General features: G+C 40.9%; 1 protein-coding gene across 1 annotated transcript in view; it reads right to left on the bottom strand.

The window, feature by feature from the left end:
• The window catches only part of brinp2 (bone morphogenetic protein/retinoic acid inducible neural-specific 2), a gene marked incomplete at its 3' end in the record, with an annotated part of 237,814 nt that overhangs the window by 42,747 nt on the left and 181,318 nt on the right, over positions 1 to 13,749 (bottom strand). The window contains exon 6 of the mRNA XM_083928752.1: positions 7,551 to 7,787. Within this exon, the coding sequence (XP_083784878.1) occupies positions 7,551 to 7,787 (237 nt within the window). The remainder of the gene's footprint in view (positions 1 to 7,550; positions 7,788 to 13,749) is intronic.

Genomic DNA, 13,749 nt, shown 5'->3' with positions numbered 1-13,749 from the left:
GTTCACCACTAAACAAAAAGCTATTGAAATAGTTCACTTTACGGCCAATGAGCTCATCAACAGTTGGAATAGACTGTTTACAACTGTAGAAACCACTGAAAATGAGGATTTTCCCTTGCTCCCACTACAGAAATCTAAAGAACTGCGTTGAAAACAGAGAATTTATTTTGAAACTGACTGAGAATAAAGCATCTATAATGCACCTGATTGGTCAAATATTGTTCTGATTGTTAAAGCTTTACATTTGATGGTATTTTTTTTTCTCCTTTGACAACATTAAGTGAACATGGCAGAGGATGAAAGTCTCTCTTTTTGAAAATGACTCTGGGATTTCTGCTCTTCCCTCGCTCTGCCTGGCCTTCCTCTCAGTGGGGAGTTAATACTCCTACCCACCCTTGGAGCAGGGAATTGAATCTCAATTACCAAGAAGCTCCGTCTTATGTTTCATGGATGAGTGACCTCATTAGTTGCTTACACCCTCTCTTCACCCTCTGCAACATGCATGGTGGCCAAGAGCTCACATTCCCTACATCAGCTGAGATAATATCCAAGAGCTGAAGGCATGATGTTGGGTGGAACTCGCTATTGATATGGTAATTCTAAGCCCTATTGTAATTCCATTATACGATTGGCTCTTAAATTTGAAAGTTCAAGCTGTGAGTGAGTGTAGCCCCGTCTCACCTGTGATGGCTCAGGCTGGTTAATTAACTTATTAGGGCCCGTCCACACTGAGACGCGATTTCCTTTAACCGCACAACTTTAACCGTCATCGCCCCACCTCCGACCTCTAACACTACAGCTTCACATAACAACAACAGTGCTGCTGCATGAGAGGAGAGAGAGGGACCCAGAGACTTTACTGAACTGGACTCTGAGCTACATGCATGGGAATGAATTAGGCGGAAGACAGACAACTGATGGTCTAAATAAGGCGCAAAATTGGTCGCTAGTCTCTGTTTCTAAATCCAGTTCTAAGAAGGTGTGAAAAGTCTCTAAATGTAGGGAGAAAGTGGCGCCTGTGAGTGCTTTGGGAAGGGGCTCCCAGCAGCACCCTCTGCAGAGTGATTGGTGCATCAGAGTCCAAAACAGCACAAAAGTCTCCACTAACACCAGAAACAGGGACACATTTGTCTCTAGGATGGAGGAGGATTTGGAGAGAGCCCCTCCGGTGTTCGTATTCTCCACAGCGTATCCACGTCTCTTCTTCTCTGTTGTTGGTGTATTTCTGTGGCAGTTACAGCGCCACATCCAGGCCTGGCATGTGTACTACAGCGTTTGGAGTCGGTTTCACTGGTTTCATGTGGATGCAGAGTTTTCTTGAGTCCGAGTGGACGGGAAACTTTTTAAGAACGACGGAGAAAAAAAGGTTGTTATCGATCATGTAGACGTACCCTAAATGATGAGGGATGAGGACTCAGCATAGGTCACTGGCATATTACATTAATAGTTGACTTACTTATTTACTTGAAAGTAAAAGTTGTTTACTGTATCTTGTGGTTTTGGTTGCTCGATTGCAATGAACACAGGCACATACACTGTCCTGCTACCTGAAATAATCACTAGAGCACCAAACGTGCCCTAATCTGCGGCTGAAAGGAGTCTCTTACAAATGCACTATTTACTTCTTTTAGAGTAACTTTTGATTCAAACCTTTGTAAAATTGAAACTATACATTGTGACCCTTTTCTAAAAATGTTTGTCTCAGTAGAATTGAATCGGCTTGGACATCATAGAGCTCTGAAAGACAGACTAAAACCAAGACAAACACATTTTTCTGTGGTATTTGCTCTTTGGAAATCTAATTCACTTGTAGAGAGCACTGCCATCTGAGACTTGAGTGATTTTTTTTTTCAAGAATTTGAGACATATTGTATTATGTTTAATGTCAGTGTTCAGTCTGTCAAACTGTCTCGTTATAAATCTGTAACATTCCGGTGCCTACTCAAACGTTGAACTGCTTAGTGTGTAAGGGATTACCACATTATGATGGAAGCATATGATGCCCATTCACATGCTCAATTATGTGTCATCATTTTGGAGGTTGACAGCATTTGTTATGTATAGTTGGTGCAAAATGTAACCAATTTTGACCACTAAAGAACTGATTTAAAAAAAAAGTCATAAAGTGAGCATGTCTGTAAAGGGGAGACCCGTGAGAACCCTTTTTTCATTCAGATATCTCCAGATATCAGAGTTCAATGGATCTGTGGGGATAAAGTTTTTATTTTTGTCACAATGTTGAAGTTTTTGTATTACTCACTATGCACGTATTGAAGTTAAATAAAAATGATTTAGCATGCTTTCACATTGTTATATATTTAACACAGATGGCGTAAGTAAAGGATGTTCCAGATAAGCTCCAGGTTAAAACTAGGTGCAGTAAGATGAGGGGGGACCAGACCACTAACTTTGGAGAGTTAATTAGCCCCCTCCCTGACAAGCTAGCATGTTAGGGTTGGTATCAATTCTCTTTGTAGATCCATGGGCCTACCCCAAAAAATGCCCCTGTGTGGCACTGTCATTTTATACACAACAGTACAGAACCAGGTTTTAATCCTTAGCCTTAAAGCTGGATGTGTTTTCCAATATCACAAAACCAAAGGTGGGATGTTCCAGATGCAACTTATTCACACCTGAGATTTAGCCAAAAAGAAAATGACCTTACAACAGAGGGCTTTTGTGATTTGTTCATGTGTGTGTGTATGTGTGTGTGTGTGTGTGTGTGTGTGGTCTTTAGTTGAGGAAATGGTGAGTGGCTGAGGTTTGAGGGTATTTTTCTCCCCTTTCCTCTCACATACAGGCACACAAAATGATTTAGTCTCTTCTTTGTCCTCCTTCTGTCTCCCTGACACACATATGAGCAATCTTTCTTGCAAACACACACTATCCTCGCTGTTGTTTCCCCCTCGCCACAATACATTTATCAGCCCATCCCAGCAGACGAGATTTAGCCCAACTTCCTAGGCACCCCCAGAAGCTAAAAGTGTGCGTGTATGAAAAAAGAGAGATGAAAAAGAGGGACAGAGATAGTAAGACGGAGAGAGAGGGGGAGCTCTGAAAGTCAAACAATATTTGCCATGTAGATTACCTTCCTCTCATCTCTCTGCATTCAGCGTTCATCTCAACTTGCTTTGTGAGTGTGTCTGTGAGTGTGTGAATGTGTAAGTGGATTGTGTGTTCCTTAAAATTAGATAAAACTTTGATGATCCCCTGCATACATGCCTGCGGGTGTACAGTGTATGCCTGTCTGTGCTGTCTGTCCTTGTGTGTGACTAACCGAGGAGCCTTTCATGATATTTTTAGCTCGTTACTCAAACACACGGTCTTCTAAAAGTACTGAAGTGCTTATTTTTTATGACAAACAGCACAAAGTTAAGCTCCTGACAAAAACCATAACGTCAGCGGAACAAGAAAAGCCTCGCAATACATGTCTTCCTCCTTTCTTTTCAATACTCTGTCGGTGCTTCTCCATAAAGATTTAATATGCGGCAAAAGAAAACAACTTTGCAAAGTCAGGTGCTGTCAAAATGAGGCTAAGTGAATGCACAGAAATTCTGTTTATCACCGTAATGTCACTCACTAAGCAATTCCCAAAGAAAATGGCAGCACGAACACACAATCCCCTGAATTCTGCAGGGAAACACAACACACTCAAAATGTTTAAGAGAAGCTGCCAGAAACCTGTCTCCAATTGGATCCTGCCTACACCTTCCAAGTCATTAAGAAGTACGCTGGTGATGTTTTGAGGTGTAGCAAAAAAAAAAGGAAAAGAAGCTTAAGCCAATTTAGGAAGTGACACCTGAATTGTTCTGCATCATTGCTGCTATTACATCACACACCTGTGTCTCACTCTTTGTGATGAATAGTTCTGATAAAGCCGTCTGGCGTGGTGGAAATCGATTTAACAGGAGTGAGACTGTACACCTAATGGGACCTCCGCAGCTGTGCTCAGCATTCTGAGACACAACTTTCTCAGCTCTAAACTTTCTCACACAGCGCTGTATTCTGTTGAATATTGCAGCAGTCTGAAAAAGAAGGCTGAAAATGGATAAGTGGGTTCCACAGTAATAACGTAACTCATAAGTTTGATGTTTGTGGAGACGGAATAAGTTGAGACAATAGTGAATCCTCATTTAACTTTTCCTTAATTATCAGCTCTCAGAAGACAGCTTAGCTCAGTCGAAATGACTCTTCTTAATTACACGAGGGGGAAAAGGCCTCCGTTCTTTTTTTGCATAAATTCAACTTCAGCTCTCACCGTTAATAATATGATTTCTGTAACTTGTTATTATTTCTGATCCCTTTTCTACTTGTATCACTGCAGATCCTGCTATTGCTGTTACTATCAGACAATAGGGCTGGGCAACAAAGCATCATGTGAGAGAATCCAATTAAGGGAGGATCTTACATTTTCTCTAACATGAGAATATGTCACTTTTGTTTACAAAAAGTATATCCATCCTTCCAATACAAAACATAAAAAATACAAAATACAGCACACTTAGGGCGCACTCAGACTATCCTTCCGTACCGTGCCCAAACAGGTTTTACGGGTAAAGCCTAGTTCGACGCGATGACGTCAATCAATGCGTGTGACGTGTTACGGCGTGATGACGTATGGACAGGCAAGAAGCATTTGGGTGAGGACCAGGCAGTGTGAGTACAAACAGGCTGGCCAGCAGGGGGAGAGGGAGGGGGGGACAAGTACCCTAAAGCACAGGGCACGGTACGGACATCAGTGTGAGTGCGCCCTAAGGTTATTACATGTTCATACAGTATATCAGGCCTTCATATCATGTGTTTTCATGAAGAAAATCAACAGCAACTGAGCTGCAATCCAGGCAGGTTATCACACCTCATCGATGACTGCCCTCTATTTGTCAGTAAATATCATATAATCAGAACATAACTTCACAGGTACATGCTGTAACAGTGATATAGGGAATAAGCTGCATCCAGCTTGGTGCTTTAAATCATCAACATCCAACCTGTTACATCTGTAACGGGACCTGAATACTCTTATGCAACACGTTCTAGCTGTCCAGAGCTCTTCTCTCATATTTATTGTAACACAGTCAGTACATGCTCAGCCTCAGTCTCAACACTGAGCCAAAAAAACACTGTCAATATGACGTTAAGGCCTCAACAACTACTTGTGTTGATTCAAAGGAATGAAGACATTTCAGTCAGACGTTTATTGCAACAGCAGAACCTCATCGTTTTCTCGCAGATACATTCCCCCCCTAGCCCGGAGCATGCAGGTGGATGCTGGGGTGGTGGTGAAATATCTGCCTCCACCCGAAACCAGTGATACTGACTAAAGACGCTGTAGTACACATGCGTTTTTAAATCTTCCCACTCTTGGACCTGGTTTCAAAAGATCCCGTTTTCAGGCTTCGATAATGCCGGCTGCGTGTGGATGGTCGGCCAAAATGATACTACGTTGTGCGGTTACAGAAAAACGCGTCTTTGTGTGGACGGGTCCTAAATAGGCCGCCAAATCAGGAGGGCGTGTTTATGGAAGATGGTATGGAGTGAGGCATGTCCCTGACACACCAGGCCAACGGTTAGGCCGTCAGTGAACACCTTTCGCTCTTTTTGGGTATGTCCCAAAAAGTGCTGGTCGGCACTTGTCGGGAATTTCAGCATGTTGAATCGGTGGACTGTTGAGAGAAATCACTCTGATTAGAAGTTCAGCTCAGTGCACAAGAAGAGAAATGGAAGCGACGTAAGTAAACAACATTTAAAGTCAAGCGAGTGCGATGTTAGATCTTTTCTTTAGTTATTTAACATGCAGTTGGGCTGTTAATGTGCTAGCTGGCTAACTAGTGCCTCCGTCCTGTCAGTCTTCTGGTTTCCCTTTTTGAATGATGAATGCAAACTACTGCTGATACATACTGATGGAGGGTTAGTTCCTCTCACGCACGCTGGCAGCTGGCCATTGGCTGTAGTCTTTGCAGTGTGTTTACGTGAATTTCTGAGACACACAGCGTGAGATGAAGCAACAGCCTGTCTTCGTCGCCACTGGCATTTGATGTTGGGGTTGGGCTTTAGTTGATATAAAACTTTGGAGAAACTAAAATTTGGAGGAAATATCTACTAACACTTAGTTTAATGTATGTAAACAAACAACTTACATAAAAATAGAATTGCAGTCAAGTACGAGGATTTCAAATTATTTAACCTGGAATTTTGGAAGCAATTAAGAGGTTCTGGACTGTAAAAGACTGATGTATCAGCTCATCTGATCTGATGAAGAGAGGTTTCTTCAGGCTTCTTTGCTCTTCTTTGTGCTTGGATTAGCGTTTGTATCTGCGTTCACTCTCTTACTGGTCCAAATATTTCATGACCACCCTCCGGGAGATGCAACTAATAGCCCTCTTCAGAGCTCCTCTTTGTTTTTATGCTACATTCATAGAATAAATCAGGGAACTTTCCCCTTTCATTCACACAAGATCTTTGAACTCTTCTTTAAAGCCATTTGTGACATCAGAAAATGTAACACGTCAAGAATAAAACAGTAAGGCTATAAGCGACACATACCAAAACTACTTTCATGGGGAATTTACATCTTGTGTTTCTACAGAATATTTGCCATCTGAAGGATTTTAAAGAGCAGCATACAGTCCCATTTTACCTTGAACACTCAAAACATGCATTCAAACACAGCACACGCACACCCTTACCACACACACACACACACACGCACACACACGCACACGCACCCCCCCTCACTGCTCTGTCAGATGGCTTATCCAGCTTCCCTCTTTCTTTCTACTCCGACGACACATTTCACCCTTTTCAGCCTGGTTAATTCCTAGATAATACATCTGGCTGACATCCAGAATCCATAGAACTGTTACATACTGCACATAACTCTTGTTTTAATTTCTATACACGCTGGTAACAGCTTGTGTTACCAAAGGACCATCTGACATGTAAAGCAGTGACAGTGACTTCAGCTGTCCAAGGTTCAGAGTTGACTAATTCATACTCTAAATGCAGTTGATTTATGTATGTATGTGTCAGGGGAGTGTGGAGGGGGTTGTGGTGGTGATTGTAATGTTACCATGACATTTGGAGACATAGTGCACCAGGCAATATCATTTTGTAAAGTTTTGAAGTATCTAGAGGACAGAATTCTTGGATTTGTATGGACTGGGGCCAGGATAGGAGGATATAATAATAACGTGACGTTATACTTAATTTAGTAACCATTAAAGGGGATTCAGCGTTAACTTACTCTTTACATTCAAATTCTATACACAGTAGCTTTACTATAACCTCATTACCAATGTATTTAATATACCCCAAAGTTATCTACATACATAATTCAGTTATCTATATAAATATAACCAGGTTTATTTTGGCCACAATAATCACGCCAACTTATACAGCACATGACTCGATGAAAAGCTGAAGTTCTCCAGACGTTACGGCTAAACTAAAACCTCATTCAACACAACCTACCAACCCAAACTTGATTCCATTCACCTTCTCCACCCCAACACCACCCTGGCTAGTTTCATATTAACCATCCCAGCCTGTACCTGATTCCATGAAATCTTGGTTGAAGCTGCTCCAGGCCCCTTTGCTCTTCTCCAGGTTCTCCTCCATGACCTTGATGTCAGCAAAGGGACAGTTGCACTCTGGGAAGCGAGGAGAGCACCTGCACCAGCAGTCGTTGTTGCGGCAGAGCAACTCGCCCTCCGAGTTGCACGCCACGTAGCTGAGGGCTGCCTCCACAAAACGCCCACGTAGAAACTCTGGAAGGACATCTTGCAAGCCTGGGAAAAAAATAGGAACATATAGTCCGGTTTTTCTTCATTTTCAGAACAAAATGAGTTGTTTGACAAGCAGGCTCCACATTTTTACATGGTATTTTTGTAGGAATGAAAGTAGTAATGTGGAGCTGCATTTCCGGCCTAAAATGCAGGAATTTAAATAAAATTGACATTGATTTACAACACCAGTACGCTGAAAGTTATATTTCCTTAAAGCAACAATCGCTTTGGCCTTGGCAGGTTTCAATCACTGCTTTTGGATGGAAATGTTGTTTTAAAAGGCATCTCATTACAAAATGCAACTGCATTTTTACTTTAACCCTGTAAGGTCAGCGTGTTTTAAATATCTGTAAATGTTTTTTTTGTGAAGACATGCAGGCAATAAAATAGTCAGCGGGTCATAAGGGAATGTAAATATGATTAGGAGATACTCTGGTCTCTGCAGGGTTAAAAGGGATACCTTTTTTAGACATAACATAATATTCAATAATGTCCATGAGATTAAAATGGCAACTCTAGTTCAAGCTTTGATATAGAAAAGAAAAGAAGCTAATAAAATGCTCATCTGCAGTACAGCCTGCGTACCATCATTGAATATTGCACAGAAATACTGACACTAATAACACGTCTTATCATGGCTGAGGCCAACATAAAAGACCTGTGCAAAGAAACAGCTCAGCAGCTGGCTGTGTTTATAGTGTGGCATTCTCACTTCATCAAATTTCAACTGGCTCTGTCTTCTGGCTGGTTGATGAAGAGACTTCAACTATGTATGTGTGTGTGTGTGTGTGTGGTGGTATTATCACAGGAACAAGAAAATAGTTTTTCCCAGCCACAGCAGCTCAGCTCATATCATTTTCATTGGCATCTCTGGCAGCAGTTACTGGGGTGCATGTACATTAAGAAGCCTGCTATGGGGCATATTTTAGTAGTTTTGTTTCGGGAGCTATCCGTAGCAACTGTCACCGAGTCTGCGGTCAACATAAATGACCTGCTGTTCCTGCCACGTACCATGTGCCATCATGTACAGCATGTACAGACTTTCCTTTCTGTAGGTTTCATTATTTCCCCCTCCCACTGGGGACACGCTCAAATCACTATCATTTTTATTTAACCAGGAATATTCCCATTGAGATTTAAAATAAAAAGAAATAAAAAAATGTTGTAGTTTACAATATACAGAGATGCCATTGAACTTTTGTCCATCGTTTATAGTAGTACTTGCGTAGATCTGTTGAGCCTTATTGCCATGATCAATACATATTTGTTCTGCAGACTGAAATGCAAGATATGCCTCCATCCTAGAACAATTTTTAATACTTTCTGAATTACTTTTTCTTTCTAAGTAACATGCAACTGGCTAAAGTCATGCTATATCAGGTGTTTTACTGTGAGGTCTGTTCAGACAGGTAGCTATGTTTTCATGTTAAGTCTTTACAAAGACACTTAAAGATAATTATTTGAAATACTCCTATTGAATGTGAAATTTGAACCCTCGTTTTTCTTTTTGAGAAACTTAAATTGACTTATACAGTAAAAAAAGAAACTGGTCAGTAATACAGTTGGCTGTTCAAAGTATCATATGAGAAGTTCTGCACACAAACTCGTATGATATCTTACGATACGGTGAACCAAAGTTGACCACTAGAAGGCGACAGACAGGAAGTGGTCAGGCACCAAAAATACTGTTACGTGAACAATTTTAGCCTACAAACAGTGACGGTTAGGTTTAGGTATGAAAGCCACTTGGTTAGAATTAGAAAAAGGCTGTGATTTTATTTTAGGACGTCCAGTATGGCCATGACCTGGGAAAAGAACCACGCTCGCCCTGGTGAAATTCCTGTGTTTTGGGACACATCGATCCCCCCAACCTATCTCCTATAGAGGACGCTGGCTGTCCTACACAAAGCCTCATGCTTTCGTGGAATACACAGGAATTAGTGCACATTGCTTTACGTTGTTATATGTACAAAAATGCATGAGAACAGCCTGCTATGTTGTCTCAGACCTACAACACTACAAAGAGTCAATTCATTTTAGCACAGCTAGCTAGCTTCATTCAGCAGTGCATTACCATCATATGGCCAACTTAACTTTGGTTTACAATACGTCATCTAAGATCTTCATACAGAGGACTCACTGGGTACATTTCTGCAGAGCTTCACAGCCATATTCCTCACAAGCAGGCCTTTTTGACACATGTGAAAACAGTCAAACAAGCTGCTTCAGTTTCAAGGGCATGATTTTGTTTTATGCTGGCTTACTGTCACACTGTCATACCACACTCAAAAAGCACAGAGCCACTGTTTACATTATCAGTAACACCTGTGGTTTTCCTACTCTTCCAAGTCAGAAACGTCTGCAGTGTAAAAAAGGCCTATACTGACAAAGTTTTCACAGCTACGGTACATTGACTCAATGAAAGACACAGATTCATGTCAAAGGGATTCAAATATTGAACATAAACTCTCTTACACAGAGAATAAAGGTACAGGCATCATGTAATAACTGTTATTCCATACACTTTACCAGGGCTATTCAATTGGTGGGAATATTTACTGGCCCTTTGAGTAGAAGCCTATGTGAAAAAGTAGCTGTCCTCTCTTGTATCCATCTCAGCGCAACTGTCTCAGCGCATCAAATACTGGCACCTGGGAGACTTGTGCATGTACTCCATGTACGCGCACAGCCACAACGCCAACACAAAGGTTGACAAAGAAAACCAGCAATTCACCAGAGAACAAACAGAGAAGTTTTCGTTTATAACTGTCACCGTGAAGCCTGTGTGTTTACTCTGCAACCATAGCAGAGTGTAAAGAGTATAAGTTGAGAAGGCACTTTAAGAAAATTCATGCTAACCTCAAAAATTACGTAATTAAATGTAGTGCAGTAAAAAAGTTGAATATTTCCACTGATTTGTAAAGGAGTAGAAGTATAAAGTAGCATGTAAATAAAATACTCAAGTAAAGGACAAGAGCCTCAAACTTGTACTTTAGTCCAATAATTGAGTGAAACCCTCTGGTTAACAGGTTTGTTTCTTTAACAAGGATTGTATTTGACAAGCTTGTTGCTTTGAGTTGACAGTTACTACTTGTTTTGATCAGCTGTTATGTTGTTGCACTTTGAGGCCTATTGCTACTATTTACATTGATAAAATAAAGATGGTATATGCACTCACTTTAGTGTTTTACAATATCCATTAATGTGATGCTCATATATTTCCAGCCCCTCATTTTGGATCATTTTCGTCAACCGGCCCAGATTCCAAATTAATTGAATAGCCCTGCACTATACACTTAAATTGACTTTGTTTTGATAAGCAGTTTAGAATATATGATTTGTAATGTAGTAATCAAGAACCAGTCACAGAGTACCCGAGCTATGTCCTTAACAGCGGGGTAACCTCACACTTTCAATTTCACTGCTTTCATTATATGAATTTCACTAAGAAGAATACAGTGGTGTGCTTAATTTGGTGCCAAAGTTTCAAGACTGCACAGACGATGAAACCACATCAGAAGCCGATGTGCAATCTCAAAAGTGCCTCGTCATCCGTCAGAAACCAGCAGGCGGCTCGCAGAAGACTTGCCGTGTGGTGTTCACGCTGCTTCTCTGAATCTGTCTCTTGGTCCATGACTCTGTCTGTCTAATAATCATAAATTTGTTTGTGTCAAAAGCTTCCTCTCTCCTCACTTCACAATCTCAGTCTGGATGATTTTCAACAGCCAAGTCAATCTGTGCCCACCTATGAATATGCATGTCTCTTCTTTGGTATTTACTCTTTCAATGGCTTGGAAAGAGATGCAATTAGTCACAATTTTCCTCTTCCACGCTTTGGCAGGTGCTTTGAGGTTTCTGTGTGTGTGTGTGTGTGTGTGTGTGTGTGTGTGTGTGTGTGTGTGTGTGTGTGTGTGTGTGTGTGTGTGTGTTTGTGAGTGTACTAGTTGCAAATTTGGCAAGGGTTTTTCAGTTTTGGAGACAGCTAAACAGCACTCTACCCATCACCAATCACTTTCCCACTTTCTCTGTGTCTCTTCCACCTCGCTGTTTTTCGGTCCGTCTCTTTATTTCTCTATTTCTTTATTTATTTTCTACTTCTTCTGCTCTTCTGGTGGTGAGAGTAGTAGTAGTAGTAGTGTCAGTAGTTTCCAAATAAGCCTTGATATTAGGAGTTAGATCATTCTGTATTAAACTCAGTTTGAATGTGATACAGCTGCTTTAGAGTCAAAGAAATTGCAATAAGCATCAGTGATTTCGTCGTGTTCTTGAAGCATGTCTGCGCGTGTGTTTACAGATACAGTAAACGTTGTGAGAAAGATGTTTAAGCTCTCAGCCAAAAGGCTTAACTGTGATGGATTAAAATGTATTAAATTGTTGCGAATTGAAAAACGAGCAAGAGTGGATGAAGTAGTGTCAAAGTAGTGGACAATGACAATTGTGATACGGTAACGTTAATGACAAAGCGGGCAGATTGTCCCCTGTGACGAGTGAGGACACATGTCTATGATTGTTAAGTCACTGTCAGAAAAAGAGGGTTAGTATTATTGTTGGGCGCATGTATAGACGGATCATTTATGAGTATTGTTGTCATCGTTCACAACGCAACTGGACCGGCTCTGGTTTGATATGACAAAATATCCTTCAACCTTCGTCTTCCTGAATATTTGGCAACAGTATTCCTGCCCCAGTCCTTAGCAGCTACACAGCATTTCAGAATGTTTGTAGACAACAAGCGTCAAGATATTTGCGGGTGGCAGAACGTGAGCAGCTTCACTAACCTAAAGAGAGCCAGCTGCTGCGTTAAACAGTGTTACATATTTAAAAATGAAAACGTGTTGTGTTTGGGGTTGTGCCGCCTGATAAACAGCATAAGGTGAAGGGTTTTATCGATTTCCTTCAGAAAAACTAAATGTATCCAGGCGAAACTGTGGGTGAGGAGGTTAAAGAGAGTGGATGTCAATAAAAGTATGAGTGCTTCAGAGAAGACCGCAAGACTGTGGAGGAGGAGGAGGAGCCTCTTCTAAAGGGACAGACCGGGAACGAACCTCCATCATCGTGTTTGTGGAGACATTTTCTCACAGAGAACAGATCTGTGTCACCAGACGACACTTTTTGGTTAATTCTATCAAACCTACAAATATAAATGATGGTGTAAAGTTTAGAGTTAATTTAATGGAGTTAAACTAAAGTCTAACTTCTTATCTTTGTAACCAAATATCGTTTAAACTTCCTGATTTATCTTTGTTTTAACCAGAGTGCTCAAAAGGACGCTAACACCGCTGAATTAGCCGTGTGCTAACCCTTTATAACTCCTCGCCGTAAACACTGGGAGCTGCTGGCCGTCCACATTAACATCAATGTTGTCAACATCCAGGAACATACTAGTTTTATTAGTCCTTCACAATAAAAGCCCATGATTTAACAGCTCCAAAATATACCGTAAAGTCTTCTTCATTTCCATTTATAATGTAAACCACCACCAGAGCCGCTCATGCTGAGCGTCAGCCAAACGTTACTCCTTTCACTCATCATGGTCACTTTCTTATACTAATTTGACATGTCAATGTCAAAATGTAATGTACAAATATGAAATTTCACTTTTTTAGATTCTTAGAAGTGTGTAAATAAATTCTACTTCCACTTCAGTGCAGATCACCCAGTAATTCAAGCCATTTCCCTCTGGTTAAATGACACAGAAGAATTTGTTTCCTTGTGGTGCCATCGGAGAACGCTTCGGCTTTTGCCACCTGGAAGGGCATATGTTATCGTTGTAACGTTGTGGTGAATTGTTGTATAGTGTCCTTATATTAGATAATTGAGAAGACAATAGGTTCTGTCTATTTAACACACCTTTATATATTTCTAAGAATCCATATGAAAAAGTGGAGATTGAAAATGAGGACAAGATATTCAACAGGCAGAGTGAAACACTTGTTGCCTACTCCTCTTTTGACCTTGCTGCTTT

This window comes from Echiichthys vipera (genome assembly GCF_963691815.1).
Source record: "Echiichthys vipera genome assembly, chromosome: 15".
NCBI lineage: Eukaryota > Metazoa > Chordata > Actinopteri > Perciformes > Trachinidae > Echiichthys > Echiichthys vipera.
The sequence above is the reverse complement of the archived record's forward strand: the minus strand, read 5'-3'. Positions and strand labels throughout refer to the sequence as shown.